Below are 19,699 nucleotides of genomic sequence, written 5' to 3' on the forward strand. Positions count from 1 at the left end.
TAAATAAGCAAAGTTTTATATGATGTATATTTTAAACCTAAGAATGAAGATTAGATGCATTGTATAGCCAAGTTTTCCCATTTTCTATGATATTATTTAAAACATCGTTCTTTAGTATATTATTTTAAATTGAATGATTTTTCTTCCAATTTTAATTTCCAGTTTTTCTAAATTCTGCCGTTAAGTTAAATTCAAATATTTATGTACAGTTTAAAACATCTAAACTGTTTCTTTGGAATATATATTAATATACAGTCTTCTCAGTTATAATCTCAATCTTCAGGAAATGCAATTTAGAGAATTTTGAGTAAATCCTTTTTTTAAGACATTGTAGAAATCAAGTGCATTTTCAGGTCTAAAAACAAATGTATCTTGATAGGTATAGTGATAGTTTTTGAACTGGAAATGTCAGGGTCCCCAAATGTGAGTTGTGCCTAGCAGTATGACTGTTAAGTACTGCCTAAAAAATCACATCAAAAGACTTTCAGGCCGTATCTAGTCAGTCAGGCAGTTGACTTAGGGCTTTAATTTTTTACTACAATATTTCTTATTACTGCTCATGAATAGTTACAAAATTTTGGGACCCTGCCCTTAACAGTTCAAAAAATATAGCAAAAAACACCAGAAGACGCATATTAAAGTCTTTAAACGAAATTTACATTTGATTTTAGATTAGTAAATGCACTTGATTTCTGAGATATCTTAAAAATGGATTTCAGGTACATCAGGCAAATATTTATGTTGCGAAGTTAACCCCCCAGTTAATTGCAGTTGCGTATACTCTGCGTACATATTGAAACCAGTTCTCTCTGGGCGGAATTTGTAAACAAGAATAGATGCATCAGTGTTCGTTTAATATCCGAGGTGGTTAAAAGCATTGAATTTTGAAAATTTTGATAATTCACATAAAAGTTCCTATGACCAGAATATTTCATTGATTTTTTATGTGAAAGATGGATCCCATGTCAGTCTGCGACATCCATCTTGTGTTTACATTACCGCCCAGAGACAGTACACTGCAGTACAAAAGATGCGTACACCTCTGAAATAACTTTCCTTGCATTAAATCCTTGCACTAACCTTTCTACCTTCTTGAGTACTATAGCACGCTCTATGGGTACTATGGGTACTATAGCAGACTCTAAGGGAGCTTAATTCACTCCAGCATTTATCTTGGTTCGATTAAAAAAATTGGACATTAATTAAATCTGCCAATAATTATTCACTCATTTAGTGTAGGGTCCTAAAGAGATTCTCTAGTCAACACATAATTTCATGTAACTCCGTCACTTACCCAACTTCTTATATACTTATTGATCCACCTACTTACCCACCTACATATTCATAAACTTATCTACCTACTTGTCTATTTACTTATCCAACTTCTTTTATGCTTATTCATTTACTTACTTTCCCTCCTACTTATCCATATACTTATCTACCTACTTATCCATATACTTATTCACCTACATATCAATAAACTTATCTACCCACCAAGGGCAGGGGGGGGGGTGCAAGGGGGCAGTGCTCCCTCTAGACCTGTAAATTGATTACGTGGACCAGAGCCACCATGACAGAAGTTCGAATGAAAAATCTATTTAGAATGTAATTCATCCTAATCTGAAAACAATTATTCTTAAATGCCAAGCCATAAAGGTTTGAGTTTGGAGGTATTAAAAGATCGTTTTTTGTTTTTTTAATTTCGATTTTATTTACTTTATTCATTCATTGCACCGCCAATGTATTGTAATCTTTCTTTTTATTAGTAACTAGCTGAAGTGCCAGGCGGTATCGTGGAATTTAAAAAATAGAATTAAAACAAAAATATTTTAATTTATTTAGCTTATGTCATCCCCGAGGGTATCCATGAGTTTCCTTACTAAAATTCAGCCCATTTGATTCAGCGGTTTGGCCAGCCATAGCAAACAAATAAATGAACGAAGAGCTTTATTATATAGAATACAATTGTACTCCACTTATTTTCAAAACAGAAACTTTTACAAGTCATAATTATTTTCCGGATCTTTGTCCTTTTTTCATCTCAAAGAGTTTAAGTTGAGTTTTTCATTTTCAAAAATGTGTATTACTATCTCTATTTATTACTAACATAACAGTATAATAAAATGTCGATTTTTTAGAAACAATGTTTTTTTCTGCAAGTTTTGTTTGAAGGAGAGATAAAGTATAGTATATGCAGGGTAATTGGACTGTATGTGTACCTTTAAAGTATTTTATACTTATGCCTGATATCCAAGAAGCCAAATGTTTTGAATTTTCAGTTCAAATTTTTTTCTGTAAACGCCCTTGCTACCCACTTATCCATCTACTTACCCAACTTCTTATCTACTTGCCTACTTACCCATCTATTTATCCACCTACCTTTCCATCCAGCTAATTGTCCATCTCTTTACCCTACTATAATTAACAATAAATCCTCGTATTTAGAGAGTACAACTATTCGCAGTAGAGTAGGGAATAGTACACAACAAGAAGATCATCCCTACTCACAGATCTCAACAGGAATATCAACAACATTAAACAAAATCATTCTATTTGTGTTAAATTAAGTATTTACTTTCATTTTAGATTCAAACAGTGCCTAGGACTTGGATCTGCAACATTGTAACCCAATTGGATCAGCAAAATCTAAATACAAATGGCAAATTTTAATAAATACCTCTTCAAGTTTTGACAAGTTCTATCTTGCTAAAAAAAAAATATAATCTCTCAAAATTAATTAAAAGTTTCAGCCAAAAGTGAGCTAATTCTTTAGACCTTCTTTTTAGGTAATAATTTAAGAATATTTATGGACTTCATCCGTATAAGGGTCAATTTTATGTACTAAAGTTGAATATATCATAAGCATGAAGCACTTGCATTTAAATGTATTCATCAAAGGAAACCTCACCATTTTTAAAGACCCTGTTTTATAAGATGGTTGTAATTTAAGTTTTAAACTCATTTTTGTAAAGAAATACTATTTGAAAAGAAATTAAAAGTTGGCCCCAGCCAAAAGTCACGAGATCTGGGCCTGCTAGTTAAAACGTCAATGATGTTGATATTGTTGTTACAGTTGGTTATTTACTGGATATTGTCTGTATACTCTGGTTTAAACTAGGAGTACCTCTTGCCAAGGAACAAAACAGGATCAATTAAACGGAATTGGTTTAACTTATTCTCTTCTTAATGGAAGTTCAACGAACTCTCCTTCATGGGAATTCACCTCAATTGGTCAGAACTTATGAAATTCGATCATAAGAGATCGGTTAAGTTTTACAAACACATGGGTCTCTAGCATGTTATAATGATTCTCCCAGCCAGACAAGAATAGGTTAAATATATTACCAACCATTTAAACGTTTTAAGCTCAACAAAAACTTGACATTGCATGTTTTTTTAAGGCAACTTTATTTTGACCCCCAATTTTATAGGGAAGATAAGACTTAAGGAGCCTAATCTAGGTTTTAAGAAAAAAAGCTGCCTGCAATTTGTTATGAATTTATTTTCATTTTTAACAGGGCTTGTATCTAGTGATGGATTTTTTGAAATTTGTGGATTTTCAAACAAAATAAATGTCTTCTTTTTTTCTTGGCTAAATTTTTCAAAATTAAAGGAAAAATTGTGAATGTCGACTTTACAAGTTCATCTAACAAGCTTCTCTTATTCAGAGATCCTATTTCTTAATATTTCTGATGATCCTGGTTTGGTTGGTAGGAGGACAACATCGATCTGAGATCCGTCCTGGATAATAAAGTGAGCAGGTGTATCCTGGTTCTTTTTAACCACTACAGGGACCCATTTAAATATCTAAACATTTATTTCATCCAAATCCGACATTTTTTTCTCATTAAAATGAAAAATGTAACTTCTCAGTCTGGTTAAGGGTTTTTTTTCTTAAAGGGAGTGACCGACAATGTATGGAAGTTGAACTTGTAATGTAGTATTGTGGAGAAACATTTTAGGAATCATTTGAGACCTATGAAACGTTTTTATGGTGCATATTTGTTTAGCAAGACCGCAAATTCAATCTTTAAAATCCTCTTAGATGTTTCATTTTTGAGGGATGATTTTGAGAATTGGTTTTTAACAAATTATTCAATAACGGCGGCGAAAAATGGAGTACAGTAAACTAATTAGTTGTTTAAGAACAGGTTGAGAAAATAAAAATTAACTATTATTGAAAATAAGTAATCTTATTCAGATATTGGTTTTCTATAATGTCTTATTGTTCACAAACTTTTTTTTGTAGATTTCCTGGGTTTTTTTATTCAAAAGACGACATTTGAAAAATTTGAAGAAATTGGCAAACAAATTGATTTAAGAATACGAAATTCAATATTATGCTGAAAAAGAAACAATTAATGTTAACAATGATTTATTAGAGAATTCAATATTATGTTGAAAAAGAAACAATTAATGTTAACAATGATTTATTAGGAGAATTTAGTATTATGCTGAAAAAGAAACAATTAATGTTAACAATGATTTATTAAGAGAATTCAATATTATGCTGAAAAAGAAACAATTAATGTTAACAATGATTTATTAAGAGAATTCAATATTATGCTGAAAAAGAAACAATTAATGTTAACAATGATTTATTAGGAGAATTCAATATTATGCTGAAAAAGAAACAATTAATGTTAACAATGATTTATTAGGAGAATTTCAAATGAGAAATAGTTTCCGAAACATCTAATTAGCGAACTCGAGATTTTTTGAACATTTTTTGTCCTCACCATTTAATAATTTTATTTAAAAAAATCGATTCTCAAAACGTAACCACCCAAATGGATGAATTTTTATCGTCGACTTTGCGCTCAAAATCAGTAATAAGTCGGTGGTTGGCGAAAATATCAATATAATGAAGACGACTTTTTTGTTTAAATTCTTATTGTTAACAAGCTTTTTTTGATTACATGTAATTAAAGAGAATCTTTTTAAATTGACAGCTTCTCTGTTTCCTTTTTATAAAGCATTTATGCTGTTTTAAAGCCAAACATAAATCAAAACTGAAATCTAAAGTCGTCTTCATTGTTTTGATACAATCGCCTACCACAGTACATCATTAAAACGTTTTATACGTCTCAAATGAATCCCTGAAAGTTTCTCCACAATATTACATTCTCAGTTCAACTACCATACATTGCCTGTCACTCCCTTCAATAATGTTGATTGTTGATACAGAAATACTCCAATATCTTACACTGTTGTTAAATAAAGGATATAATAATGTTGATACAAGGATACCCCAATATCCAATACTGTTGTTAAATAAAGGATATAATAATGTTGCTACAGGGATGCCCAAATATCCAATACTGTTGTTAAATAAAGGATATATTAATGTTGCTACAGGGATACCCCAATATCCAATACTGTTGTTAAATAAAGGATATATTAATGTTGCTACAGGGATACCTCAATATCCAATACTGTTGTTAAATAAAAGATATAATAATGTTGGTACAGGGATACCCCAATATCCAATACTGTTGTTAAATAATGGATATAATAATGTTGATACAGGGATACCCCAATATCCAATACTGTTGTTAAATAAAGGATATAATAATGTTGGTACAGGGATACCCCAATATCCAATACTGTTGTTAAATAAATAATGTTGATACAGGGATACCCCAATATCCAATACTGTTGTTAAATAAAGGATATAATAATGTTGGTACAGGGATACCCCAATATCCAATACTGTTGTTAAATAAAGGATATATTAATGTTGCTACAGGGATACCCCAATATCCAATACTGTTGTATATCTGGCAAGTTTTCTTTCCAGTTCTTCTACCGCAGTCATTGGGAGTTACTGTCTTTCACAGGTTACTTATTTTTACTCCAACCTGCTATTAAAATAATTTGATAGAACCTAAGAATTTCCAACATAAAAAAATTCAAAAGTTAATTTTTTCAATTAATACTAAATATTACAATTTAGTAGAATTAGTTTATTCCCACTAATAAAAATACTTTTTAAAATATAATTAATTCACCAAAATGTTTTCATTTCCAGCTGAAGAAATCCGCGAATTTTGAAATCCATGTTGAATCTTTGTGCAATTGGAGACGAGGTGACGAAGTTCTGGAGTTATTAAAGGTATTTAGAATCAATTAACTATAATTCTTTTTCGCAAATATTTTTAGTTTTTTGTTAGGCTTTCTTTTATTTTAGCCCGTTGGCTTGTTTTTAACGTTGATTGTTATGAACAGGATGGTCGGTCGTTTTAGTAGGATCATTGTTTTCTTGGTTGTTTGATTAAGTGTTGATTTGTTTTGGTTGGTTGATTAGTTTGGTTGGTTGATTAATTTGGTTGGTTGATTATTTAGGTTTGTTGATTAGTTTGGTTGAATGACTATTTTAGTTGGTCGATCAGTTTGGTTGGTTGATTATTTTAGTTGTTGATTATATGGGTTGGTTGATTAGTTTGGTTGGTTGATTATTTTGGTTAGCTGATTATTTTGTTGTTTGATTTTATTGGTTGTTTGATTATTTTATTTGGTTGATTAGTTTGGTTGGTTGATAATTTTGGTTGGTTGATTATTTTGGTTGGTTGATTATTTTGGTTGGTTGATTACTTTGGTTGGTTGATTATTTTGGGTAGTTGATTATTTTGCTGGTTGATTAGTTTGGTTGGTTGATAATTTTGGTTGGTTGATTATTTTGGTTGTTTGATAATTTTGGTTGGTTGATCATTTTGGTTGGTTGATCATTTTGGTTGGTTGATCATTTTGGTTGGTGGATTATTTGTCAAGTTGGTTGACTATTTTGGTTGGTTGATCAGTTTGATTGGTTGATCAGTTTGATTTGGTTGATTATTTTGGTTGGTTGATTATTTGGTTGGTTGATTATTTGTCAAGTTGGTGGATTAATTTTACTTTGTGTTAATTTTGGTCATTCAAGGATCATATCTCAAGATCAAGTTTGTTTTTTATCTTCGTGACAGAAACAATCTCAAGAACTGACGAGGGTCAACCCAGACCGAAATATAATTTCAATAAATGTAGAACTAACATCTACATTTTTTACTCTACAGAGGTTTGGTCCATCACCATCACCGAATTTTAAATCAAGATTGTAGTTTCAAAGTTATAAATCTTAAAAAGTCTGAGTTTCTTGTATTATTTTCTGACGTTTTTGTTTAAGGAATGGATAAGAGATGGGTTATCTAAGACAGATCATGTTGAGCAAAGTGGAGTTAGATTCAGGTTTGGTTCAAGTCAAGTAATTTAATGAATTTGAGCCGCTCATAAAATTCCCAAAAACCGGTTTCGATTAAGCGCCGGCTTAAATCTTGGAACATTGAATACAATTATAAGTTGAACCAACCATATTTGGGCCTCGTCTCAAATTCAAGCCGCGGCTCAAATTCTTTAAATTCGGCCTCAGAAGAAATCAAAAAAAGGTCAACATTTAAGAATTCTTAGAATTGTCTTATTAAACGCAACATTTAAAAAAAAAAAAAACCACATATATTTTTTAATCACTGTTGCATCTAGCATCAAATACGAATTTCAGATTTTTTTTTTCGTGAATTTTTACCAGACAGAATATATTTGGTCCACTTTGGGACCCACAATGAATGTAAATGAATTTTGTATCCGATTGGAAACGGTTATTGAAATTAAAAATGAAAAACGAGTATTAAACATAAAAAAATTTAATAGAGAGCCCAATACAGAGGAACCTAAAGTGAGGAAAGCAATTCTAGTGATAAATCATCTACTCCGCACCAATGCACCTAGGTAGGTGGCTGTTCAATGTTCATGGTTAAATATAGAAGTTAGAAGGTAGTTAATGGTTAGATGTAGGAGGTAGTTAATGGTTAGATGTAGGAGGTAGTTAATGGTTAGATGTAGGAGGTAGTTAATGGTTAGATGTAGGATGAAGGATGTAGTTAATGGTTAGATGCAAAAAGTAAGAGGTAGTTAATTGTTAAATGTAGGATGTAGGATAAAGTTTATGGTTAGATGTAGGAGGTAGAAGGTAGTTAATAATGGTTAGACGTAGGAGGTAGGATGTAGTTAATGGTTAGATGCATAAAGTAAGAGGTAGTAAATTGTTAAATGTAGGATGTAGGATAAAGTTTATGGTTAGATATAGGAGGTAGGATGTAGTTAATGGTTAGATGTAGAAGGTAATAGGTAGTTAATGGTTAAATATAGGAGGTGGGTGGTAGTTAATGGCTAAATGTAGGATGTAGTTTATGGTTAGATAGAGGAGGAAGGATGTAGTTAATGGTTTGATGTAGGAGATAGGATATAGTTATTGCTTAGATGTAGAAGGTAATAGGTAGTTAATGGTTAAATATAGGAGGTGGGTGGTAGTTAATGGCTAAATGTAGAATGTAGTTTATGGTTAGATATAGGAGGTAGGATGTAGGTAATGGTTAGATGTAGGAGATAGGATGAAGTTAATGGTTAGATGTAGAAGGTAGTAGATAGTTAATGGTTGGATGTAGAGGGTAGGAGGTAGTTAACGGTTTAATTTAGTAGGTAGTTAATGATTAGATGTAGAGGGTAGTAGGTAGTTAATGGTTAGATGTAGGAGGTAGGCGGTAGTTAATGGTTAATTTAGTAGGTAGGAGGTAGTTAATGGTAAGATGTAGTCTAGTAGGTAGGAGGTAGTAAATGGTAACATATAGAATGTTGGAGGTAGTTAATGGTAAGATATAGAAGGTATGAGTTAGTTAACGGTTAAATGTAGTAGGTAGTTAACGGTTAGATGTAGTAGGTAGTTGATGGTTAGATGTTGACAGAGGGGGTAGAAAGGGAGTAATGTGCATTTATGATTTAGTTCGGTCTTATTGGAATTCGAGTTTGAGAGGAGGACGTCCATAATAGCCTTGATTCAATTTTATTTGTTCTGAATTGGTTTGGGCGGTGGTGAGGGGCTAATTTCTCAGGGGTAAAAATCTCTTTATGTATATTTTTTAAATTCATAAGATTATTTTGTCTTTCTGGGAACAAACTCTAATTTGGCAAAAAAATTATCAAAATATAAAAAAAATAAGCTAAAAAATATTTACTAAAAATCTTCGTAAACAGATGAACACAGGTTAGTAAATTTGTTTGCCTGCTAGGAAACGTCTGTTGGCCAAGAACGAGGTTCAGTTGGTGGATTTTCTTAAGGAAATATCTGGGATAAAGCTCACTAAAAACTTCAGCTTACTGTGGGTCTACATAAACTGGTGATAAACTAAACTATTGGATATATTAACCACTTATCTTAAGTTTCAGCTTACTGTGTCTACATAAACAGGTGATAAACTGAACTATTGTATATATTAACCACTTATCTTAAGTTTCAACTTACTGTGTCTACATAAACAGGTGATAAACTGAACTATTGGATATATTAACCACTTATCTTAAGCTTCAGCTTACTGTTGGTCTACATAAACAGGTGATAAACTGAACTATTGGATATATGTAACATTTATCTCAAGCTTCAGCTTACTGTGGGTCTACATAAACAGGTGATAAACTGAACTATTGGATATATTAACCACTTATCTCAAGCTTCATCTCACTGTGAGTCTACATAAACAGGGGATAAACTGAACTATTGGATATATGTAACATTTATCTCAAGCTTCAGCTTACCGTTGGTTTATTTAAACAGGTGGGAAACTGGACTATTGGATATATTCAATATGTATCAAGCTTCCGCTCACTGTGGGTCTAAATAAAAAGGTTTTTCAAATTTGAATAGCGAAAAGTAAAACAAAATGAGAGATTTAAGAGAGAAAGGGTTCAGTGACAGAAGTGAAGTTTAAAAAATTAAATTAACAAATTAACAAAGTAATTTTTCAGATCGTATCTTAAGGTCAGGGTTTATGTGCATTTCAAATTGTTTGGTAGTTCCCAGGTTCATTCTTCACAGTTAACTCACAGTGCACACTGCATTTTAAATTTATTGTTATTTTCATTTTAGCTGTATATTCTCAATATTATTTTCCCTTCCCCCCAAAGAAAATTTTTATGAGAATTCATTTTTTAGGATGTTATTGAGAGACTTGAGGATACAATTGCTTGGTCTGACCAGCAGCTAATTCCTGTAATTTTTAGGTGACAAACTCTTCGTTTTTATTATTTTCTTCTCGTCATAATCAAATTATTATGCGTTATTGGCACATTTTCACAATTCCAATGGAAAATCTACTATTTTGCTTTTTTTTATCTGTTATTTTATCAACAATTTTGAGTTCTTAAAGGGAGTGACCGGCTATGTAAGGTAGTTGAACTGAGGACGCAGTGTTGTGGAAATCTTCTTTAGGATTCATTTGAGACATATTTCACTTTTTAAAAGTCTGTAAATCCTGAGTTTGAGCGCAAATTCAACGTTCAAAACTCCTGATTTGGGGGTGGATACGCTTTCAGAATAAGTTTTTTTTTTAAATTATTAATTAACGACGACATAAAATGTAAAAATATTCTTCAATAAACTACAGACGTCATGTTTAGGAACATTTTGAGAAAATAAAAATTAATCTTATCATCGAAAATAAGTAATCTTGTTCAATTATTAGTTTCTATTATCTCATTATTCTAGTTTCTCGTTATTCACAAAGATGTTCGCAGATTTTCTATAACTATTACTGAAAAGACGACATTTAAAGAATTTGAAGAAATCTGCGAATAAATTCAAAGAAAATTAGCAATTCAATATAATAATGAAAACGAAATAATCGATTTTAGCATTGATTTATCTAGGGAGATAGAGACGAATCAGGCCTCGTTATTGTTATTGCATCCATTATTTGTATGTTATCTAGGGAGATAGAGACGAATCAGGCCTCGATATTGTTATTACATCCATTATTTGTATGTTATCTAGGGAGATAGTGTTATTACATCCATTATTTGTATGTTATCTAGGGAGATAGAGACGAATTAGGCCTCGATATTGTTATTACATCCATTATTTGTATGTTATCTAGGGAGATAGAGACGAATCAGGCCTCGATAAGTTTTGCGGAAAAGGCTATTGCTGAGATTATACGAACCATCACAGCTGTTCTAAAAACAGGTAGCCCAAAAAAATATAGTAAAGTGAAGACGACAATTTATTCTTATTTTAAGTCAAAATATTTAGCTTTAATTTAATTTAACATAATTATTTTTTTCCCATGTTAAAGAAAATGACAATGTAAAGAAAGTAATTACCGTACAAATTAAAGAAAATGTCGATTGAAAGAAGTATAAGTTGAATGACAGCAAATCGTAAACACATACATCATTTTTGAATTATTATAGTCATCTCGAATTCGAAGTATGGAGGTCGGGTTTGATTTGATTTGTTCAGTCAGTAATTGAAACTCGAATCTGAAATTTGGAAGCTGTAAGAAAATTCCTACATTTATGATATTATTTTATTTGTGGACTAAACATTATTTGGTTCAAGCCTTTAATTTTATTTTATTATTATCTGAGCAATGAACTGAATAGTGAACATGAATAATGACTAAAGTTCACAATTGATTTGAAGATCAGATGAAGACTTGATGAAGAATAAATCAACATTCTTATTGATGAACTATGTGTTGATGGTTTTTCAACTATGTTTTAGGCAGGGTTTTATCTAGGACCAATTTGAGAGCACATTGTACACCCTATACACCCAGATTTTTTTACCCTAAAACAGGGTCAAAAACATAAAAATATTCCATAAAAAGAAATGTTCATCCCTAAATAAAAGCCACAGATGATATCTTAACGTTTAAAATCTGTCAAAATGAATAAAATATGCCTCAAACATTATATAAATGCATAAAACTGCCACAAATTATGTCTTGCCACATAAAATGTGCCACACACTTTACATCACAGCTCAGAGAATAAGCCACAAAAAGTATTTAAATGCATAAATCTATCACTAAAATTATGTATAATAATAACCTAAAATCTGCCAATAGCGCTAATGTATAACAAATGCCACCAGCTATACCCAGGCATATAAAATCTGCCACAGACAGTAATTAAAAGGAAAAATAATGCCACAATTATTCCTTAGTCATACAAAATCTGACACACATGCCTTCAAAACTCGGAAAATGTGCCACAAACCGTATTTAAATGCATGAAATCTGACATAAGTAGTAATTAAAAGAATAAAATTTGCCACAGATTATGTCTTGCCACATAAAATCTGCCACACATGCCATCAAAGCTCAGAAAATTTGCCACTATCAGTATCTATATGAATAAAATCTGCCACTAAAATTATCAATAAGCTGAAAATCTGCCACAAATAAATGCTAACACATAATATATGTCACAAGTTATACTAAGACACATAAATCTGCCACATATGCAAACAGTAATTAAAAGAATAAAATATGCTAAACAAATCAAAGCTCAGAAGATATGCCACAAAAAGTTTTTTATCAAAAAGCGGATCAAAAACATTATAAAGCATAAATAATAGTCACAAATGATATCTTAACGTTTAAAATATGCCACAAATTATTTGCAGTGTACGCTGAGAAAGGTATCTACACATTGGAAGGAGGGAAGGCCACGCGGCCTTGTACCCCAAGCTCAATAATTGCAGTACCCACGGTCGGGGGTCTAAGTCAAGAAATAGAAATAACAAAGAGCCAATATGTCTAAAACTAATTCGGTTTTACACCCACTCCACTTAGCGATCGGAGCCCTTTCTGAAAGGGCCCTGCTCCACAGCTGATAAAAAGGGACAACGCTGCATTCTGCATGCAGCGATGTACACTAAATGCGATACTACCTAAGGAATTCCGCTGGACTGGGAAACAGTATAACATGTGGACTAATGGAGTGTTTTTAAAACATTCCTGATACACCACTCCTACAAACCCTTTTCCTCATCTTTACTCTCCTCTACAACCATGGTTTATTTCTAGTTAATCATTAATCAACCATTTTTCAGGTTTAGTTGACGAAGAGTTTATAAACCATGTGGTTGATTTTGTCAACAGAGTTGTGACTAAACTCTCTTTAGCAGGTGTGTAAAATGATATCCATAGCAGGCGCGCAACTAGACATTCAGCAAGGGGGGGGCAAAGAGCAAATAGTTGCGTGTAGCGTGAAAAAATTTGTTCCCCCCCCCCCTAAACATTTCTAGGGGGGGAAGCAAGAAAAATGTGTGTTATACTCAACCACGAAAAAAACTACCTTACCAATAACGGATATTTTGGGGGTAAATATTTACATTTTGGGGCTTAATTTTTTTTATTTAAGGGCATTTTCAAAGTACATGAAGGGGTTTTTTTTTAATTAAAGGGTTATTTTTTTGTTTGGCGCAAAACTTCTTAATTTTGGAGTAATTACCTTAAAGTATGGTGTATTTATATAATATTTGGGGATAAAAATAAATCAAATTTAGGTGCAAATTATAAATATTTGGTGGCATTCTAAAAAGGGGGCAAATTTAAGTCTGGTGGGGCAATTTGAATAAGAATGTGCAAGTATAATTTTAAAAATCCATTTTGGTGGCATGTTTTTAAGAAAAGGGGTAAAAATTAAAAGAATATGAGCTTGTGAGTGGAATTTGAGTTTGCTTTAAGAGTTGGGGGTATATGATTATAGGTTAAAAAAATTAATGTGAGCGCCTATTTTTTTTTAATTGTCGAGAACATTAGTTATATTTGGAACTATATGGACCCCTGTCAAGGAATTCTTGCCCCCCTAAAGGGGGGCATGTACCCCCCTTACTCAAGATACGCCTAGTTGCGCGTCATTTCTTTTGTCAACCGGGTCATTCCTTTGTCAACCAGATCATTCTTTTGTCAACCAGATCATTCTTTTGTCAACCAGATCATTCTTTTGTCAATTAGATAAATTTCTCATTAACAAGTTTTAAACCAGTTAAGATATATTTGGGATTTGAAAATGTTATCTTAAAAGGAACGGTAAGCGTAGTTTCAAAGGTACTCTCCATTCAAAGATGGCAATGTCCGATTCACATGAAATTATGCTAACAGTCCCTTTAAACGAGTAATCCTTCCATATTTGTAAAGCATGATCCTTCAGTGATTACAAGTAAGATGATTAATTTTTAGATTTGATTCTTGATCTTCTGTATGAGTGCTCTGCATTCGCTTATACATCGGACTTCTTAAAACTCTACGAGGTAAAACATTAAACTATATACAGATTACAAAATTCAAAATGCAGTGTACACTATACAGTATACAAAATGCAAGGTTTATTATACCAGGGTTTTAACTACAAGTTTTACACTATACAGTATACAGTATACAAAATACAAGGTTTATTATACCAGGGTTTTAACAACAAGTTTTACACTATACAGTATACAGTATACAAAATACAAGGTTTATTATACCAGTGTTTTAACTATAAGTTTTACTTGACAATGGGTAATTGGATTTCTAAAGTTTATTTTCCTGGGATTAAAACAAAAAATAAAGAAGTTAACATGAAAAGTATGGAAAAAGGACTTTTCTAAAAGTCTTGAAAATAAATCTAGATTCCGAAATAAGAAGAAAGATATAAATTATTTATGAACTTTTATACTGACATTATTACTTTGGCTAGTGTATTTTCAGGAGAGTGTTCCAATTGAATTTGTCAAGTTTTTACAAGTTTTCAATAACCAGGTAATCTTTAAGGGGTTGTTCGCTATGCATTATATCACTAAAAACATAAATCATTCAAATAAATTTATAACTGATCATTTAAATATTACACTATATTAAATCCGAATTTTATTCTGGTCATTCGAAGGTAGCTGAGATATCTTAATATTTTTCGTTGGAGCATTGTTTTACGGCTGGAGCCGAAATTTGTCCAATATTTTGAAAATATCGTCTTCGTTATTTGAAATTCTCGTAATTGCAGGATTGAATAATATTGTTCTCAAAAGTTACAAAATAAAAAAAAACATTAGGATACGTAATTACATTGTAATGATACGAATAAATAGATTCTTTTATCTGTTTGTTCATTCGTGTGTTAATGCGAGGAGTTTTAAAAAAAACCTTTTATATTTTTAAAACTTAAGAATTGACCATTATTAAACTAAAAAATTCTCAAAGTATTATTTTTACTCATTAAATTTAACGTTAAAAATGCTTAGAGATAGATGACTAACAAACTTGTTAATAGTAATAAAAAATATTTAATAATTTTCATGTATTCCTAAATATATTGATCTAGGGCTGGAAGCTAGAGGAGAAGGAAATGGCACCGATTGAGTCTGCGATCAACAAGTTTTACAGGTAGAATCAAATTTCTTTAATCATGTCTTATTAAAGGACCTCACTAGTCTCCTGGAGTTTGTAATAACTCTTGTAATAATAGAGATAAATGGTGCTAACTTTGCACCTATATTCTTTTAATCCTTAAGGGGCATAATGCCCCTTAAGGATTAAAAGAATATAGGTGCAAAGTTAGCACCATTTATCTCTATTATTACAAGAGTTATTACAAACTCCAGGAGACTAGTGAGGTCCTTTGAAGAAGTTTATAATTTATCTAAAGAATTTGAACATTTAAATAAACTAGCAAACGATAAAGTCAGACAATTGATTTGATTGTTTGCGACTAAAAACTTTTGTAACTCATAAAACTGGAACAACAAAAACATTTTTAAATACCACCAAATTATATTTATGTATTGTTTTTGATTTATCTAAGGGTCTAAACCTTTTCTATTCAAATACAATACTATTTTATGGGGATATGGTTTGGAACGCTTTCTATCATAAACTTTTGAGTGAAACTCGAACCTACAGAAAGGACCCATATTATCCTCAACTTTTTCGCTATAAAATTGGCAGGATTTTTACATAAATTGGCAGGCTTTTTACATAAATTGGCAGGATTTTTACATAAATTGGCAGGGGTTTCTCCTCAATTGGCAGATTTTTCAAAATTTGAAATTGCTAGAATGTGAATGGTGTCTTACAAAAATGATTTTGAAAGTTACCCTACAACAAGACAGATAAGCCTAAGCCATTTAAACTGTTAGCTGAGGTCACCGTAAATACACAAACCAAGCTAAAATATCATTCTAAGAATACTTCCAGAAAAATCACTACAAAAAGTACGTGAGTTATCCCAAACTAAAAACTATAGATTTCATGAGTAAATATGAAGGATTTTACTTAATTTAATTTAATCTCAGGCTCTACCATCAATACTCAACAGTTTCCGATGAAGACCAGGAAATATTTATAGATCTTACTGAGACAGTTATTAGAGTTACAGTCCAAGCTATTTCAAGGTAATACGGAATTAAAGTTTTTTAAAGGGACTAAATTCTATTTTTTTCTTGAGTTCTAAGGTGTAATTAAAAATTTTGAAAAAAATTTTCTTTTTTTACATATAAATAAATTATCGTGTCGCAAGAAAAAAATTAACATTTTTGTATATGTAAATAAATTATTGTGTCGCAAGAAAAAATTTACATTTTTGTATATGTAAATAAATTATCGTGTTGCAAGAAAAAAATTTACATTTTTGTATATGTAAATAAATTATCGTGTCGCAAGAAAAAATTTACATTTTTGTATATGTAAATAAATTATCGTGTTGCAAGAAAAAAATTTACATTTTTGTATATGTAAATAAATTATCGTGTCGCAAGAAAAAAATCTACATTTTTGTATATCGTGTTGCAAGAAAAAATTTACATTTTTGTATATGTAAATAAATTATCGTGTTGCAAGAAGAAAAAAATTACATTTTTTACATATTAATGAACTTTTGAGGCAATTCAGTATTCATGTGACCCCAAGGAAGATTTATGGATGCTCAGAATTACAAAAATTTTACACCAAACTTTTTTGTTATTGCTTTATATTTACTAAGAGAAGTTGCTTATGGATAGAGCCAAAATTATAATTTGAAAGAGAAGATTAATAATTATTCTATTTTCTAGTGAGATTGAACGGAGAGGAGTGGAGTGTGGTGTACAGGTTTGTGAGTGTGTTGAGGAGGGTAGAGAGGTGAAGGGGATGTTGGGGATGGTGGTGGAGACCCTTGTCAACCTCATCAAGGAGAATAAAGACCTAGACAAGATGCTCATTCTTATACTTGAGGATAGAACTGATCTACTGGAGGTATTTTATTATTATTATAATTATTATTGTTATTTTATTATTTTATAACAATTAACTCAATTTTTATCATTATTTTTTTGTTTTTTAACCTGCTTAAAGGGATTGTAAGCTAAATTTTCAATTGACCTTTCATTTAAAGAGTGCCCTCCCTGATTCACAATGGTACACTTAAAACCTTTGACTGAGACAGGACTAAGATCTTTGTGTTTTTACCCATTAGTCAATTTTAAACTAAATTGAAGAAGACCTACATTTTGTGTGTTTGAATGATCGTTGTCGATCCTAAAATAATCATAAAAATAACAAGGACAATAAAGATAATAATAATTTTGATGTTGATGATGATAATGATAATAATAATAATAATGATAATAATAATAATAATGACACTGATTAAGGTGACCAGTATGGAATTAATAAGTATTCTTTGCTGCTCAGCGTATGTTAACACACCGTCTCTTAGGTAAACACTCTCTGATATAATAATTTGACCGGCGTCAATATTTTTTCAGTTTATTGTCAGTTTTTCTGGGGAGATTCAGGAAAGAAATCAAAGACCCAAGAGGAAGGGAAGAGAAAAATGAAAAGGGGAAAGGGAAAAGGGAGGGAAGTGGATAGGTGAGAAAAGGAGAAAGGTGGGGAAGAGGAATACAGGAATTAGGTAACTACGGAAGGGACAGTGAAGGAAAAAGGAAAGTAGGGAAAGGGGGGAATAAAGGTTTGGGGAAGGTAGGTTAGTAAGGGGAGGGGAAGGTAGAGGATCGGTGGAAGGTTTGCAGATAACGAAGTTAGGGAAAGGGGATTATATTGGATGGGCTGGGAGCTTCTAACCTCTATATATCTGACTTGATCTAAAATTAGAGAGTTTGTCACGAATAATTTCCCCCAATAGTTACAATGCAGAATTAAAAAACATATTAAAAATTATGATGTAAGAATACGTATTTCTTAATAATTTTTCCAAATAGTCAAACCTACTAAATTTTTTTCCGCTACGCGCATAAACTCGTACAAAATTATATAACAAGATATTTTTGAGAAGTATAAAAGTTACGTATAAAAGTTACGTATAAAAGTTACGTATAAAAGACAATTCTCAAAGTATAATGATGGGAAATGAATTCCAAGAAACAAAATATTCCTGGACTGACAAATAATCAATCCCAACTTGTAAGCTATATGTTACCGTCACCCAAATTTTTTTTAAAAGTTTGCCTTCGGCGCCATTTATATTTTTCAAAATTCATCATTTGTTGGAATATTATGCACTGCAATATAAATATGAAAAAATTTGTTAATTCATTAACCTTCCTTGGGGTTTAGTGAGGTGCCACAAACAATTTAGGCCCGATAGGTTCAGCCGTTTTGACGTTCATTGAACACAACCAAACAAACTGAAAACAACCTAAATTTTAAATATAGATTTGATTTTATGATTGGGATCCTTATTCAATAAATATTCAAACTTGTCAATTACCTGAACAATCACTTAATATTCCCAGGTTAAGTGTTGTGAACTGGGTTAAACAGTTTTTGGAAGCTTTGCCCCGTAATCAAACAGGTAATAAGCAGCTTAAAACAATGTTTTTATCCTTCTCTAAGAATGGAAACATAAAACAATTTATTTGTTCATTTTTATTATATGTATGATTTTAAAATAGTTTTCTTTCATTAGGCTAAAACTAGGTTTAATAAGAAGCTGCTTCTTTTTTTCTTTTTTATATTGTTTTTGAATTTGATATTAATTATTTAAGTTGATCAAACCCTCATTTTATTTTACACTACCTTCACGTCCTTCAGCTATTAATGATAAAAGACGACACTTAATTCGTCTCTCCATTGTAATATTTGAAAACGACTATTGAAAATATTTTAGAGAACGTAAGTGAGAGTGAAGATCTACTGATGATTTTGAGGAAACTATCTATAAATAATTCAGCGGTATAATCGATAACCTGCCAGATGATTAATTAAATATAATTAAATAATGTAAATCTTACCAAGTTATGATTTTTAAATCATATTAATTAAGTACTTTTTTAACATTTTTATGCGAGTTTATTAGAGGAATGAATATATATGTGATTGAAATCAAGAAAGTTCAATGTTAGCCAATATTACGTACAAATACAATAAATTATCATATTTAACCCAATAAACAATATTTAAACTGTGACTTGTTTTCTTTAATAAACATCAAAAGTTTGAATGATGCTGAAAACTTTTTTTGGAGGCACGGTCTCTTCTACATTCAAGTATATAAAATAAAATCTTTTTGACAAATTAGTATTTTTTTCTGTTCATTGCTCTTGATTTGTTCGGGGGAGGGGGGAGGGGTTGCTACAAATATAGACAATAATGTTTTCAACTCAAAATCTAACGCTTTTCGATATTATGAAGAATAGACTCAACATTTTGTTAAATATATTTATTAAATTTTACATATAAAAATATCGTACTTAATATCACAATTTAAAAAGTAGAAAAGAAGGTTCGTTTGCTGTTTCTTGAATACTTCTTGAAAACTAATGTGGTCGCGCAAATAAAGTTGAGAAAAATTACTATTAAAATATTCATGTTCTACGTTCAGTGGTCTGCTTCTATTATTACAAATGCAT

General features: G+C 31.1%; 2 protein-coding genes across 2 annotated transcripts; both read left to right on the forward strand.

Moving 5' to 3' along the window:
* Window positions 1-1,640: 1,640 nt before the first annotated feature.
* Window positions 1,641-9,210, forward strand: LOC111702141 (condensin-2 complex subunit G2). Its single transcript, XM_023473719.1, has 9 exons — window positions 1,641-1,670; window positions 2,280-2,520; window positions 3,074-3,135; window positions 3,715-3,791; window positions 5,750-5,840; window positions 6,032-6,115; window positions 7,163-7,224; window positions 7,684-7,761; window positions 9,099-9,210. Exons 1-9 carry the CDS (start codon window positions 1,641-1,643, stop codon window positions 9,208-9,210), a joined length of 837 nt encoding a protein of 278 aa, XP_023329487.1.
* Window positions 9,211-9,435: 225 nt separating this feature from the next.
* On the forward strand, window positions 9,436-19,257 carry LOC111702145 (uncharacterized). The gene is made up of 12 exons (XM_023473724.1): window positions 9,436-9,494; window positions 10,019-10,086; window positions 10,959-11,047; window positions 12,923-12,997; window positions 14,055-14,125; window positions 14,565-14,615; window positions 15,175-15,236; window positions 16,145-16,243; window positions 16,901-17,081; window positions 17,480-17,544; window positions 18,584-18,642; window positions 18,958-19,257. The coding sequence occupies exons 7-12, from the start codon at window positions 15,199-15,201 to the stop codon at window positions 19,026-19,028; spliced, it is 513 nt and encodes a 170-aa protein (XP_023329492.1). The 5' UTR covers window positions 9,436-9,494; window positions 10,019-10,086; window positions 10,959-11,047; window positions 12,923-12,997; window positions 14,055-14,125; window positions 14,565-14,615; window positions 15,175-15,198; the 3' UTR covers window positions 19,029-19,257.
* Window positions 19,258-19,699: the final 442 nt, after the last annotated feature.

The sequence above is a fragment of the Eurytemora carolleeae genome, unplaced genomic scaffold (assembly GCF_000591075.1).
Source record: "Eurytemora carolleeae unplaced genomic scaffold, Eaff_2.0 scaffold442, whole genome shotgun sequence".
In the NCBI taxonomy this organism is placed as follows: domain Eukaryota; kingdom Metazoa; phylum Arthropoda; class Copepoda; order Calanoida; family Temoridae; genus Eurytemora; species Eurytemora carolleeae.

Excerpts from the sequence above, each read along its gene's own strand:
- LOC111702141 (XM_023473719.1), top strand. The coding sequence starts at position 1,641 with ATGCCAAGCCATAAAGGTTTGAGTTTGGAG. Across the intron at positions 3,792-5,749 it reads GTTCTTTTTAACCACTACAG|GGATACCCCAATATCCAATA; the intron begins GGACCCATTTAA and ends ATGTTGCTACAG. Across the intron at positions 6,116-7,162 it reads AAGTTCTGGAGTTATTAAAG|GAATGGATAAGAGATGGGTT; the intron begins GTATTTAGAATC and ends TTTTTGTTTAAG.
- LOC111702145 (XM_023473724.1), top strand. The coding sequence starts at position 15,199 with ATGGCACCGATTGAGTCTGCGATCAACAAGTTTTACAG. Across the intron at positions 15,237-16,144 it reads GCGATCAACAAGTTTTACAG|GCTCTACCATCAATACTCAA; the intron begins GTAGAATCAAAT and ends ATTTAATCTCAG. Across the intron at positions 18,643-18,957 it reads TTTGCCCCGTAATCAAACAG|AGAACGTAAGTGAGAGTGAA; the intron begins GTAATAAGCAGC and ends AAAATATTTTAG.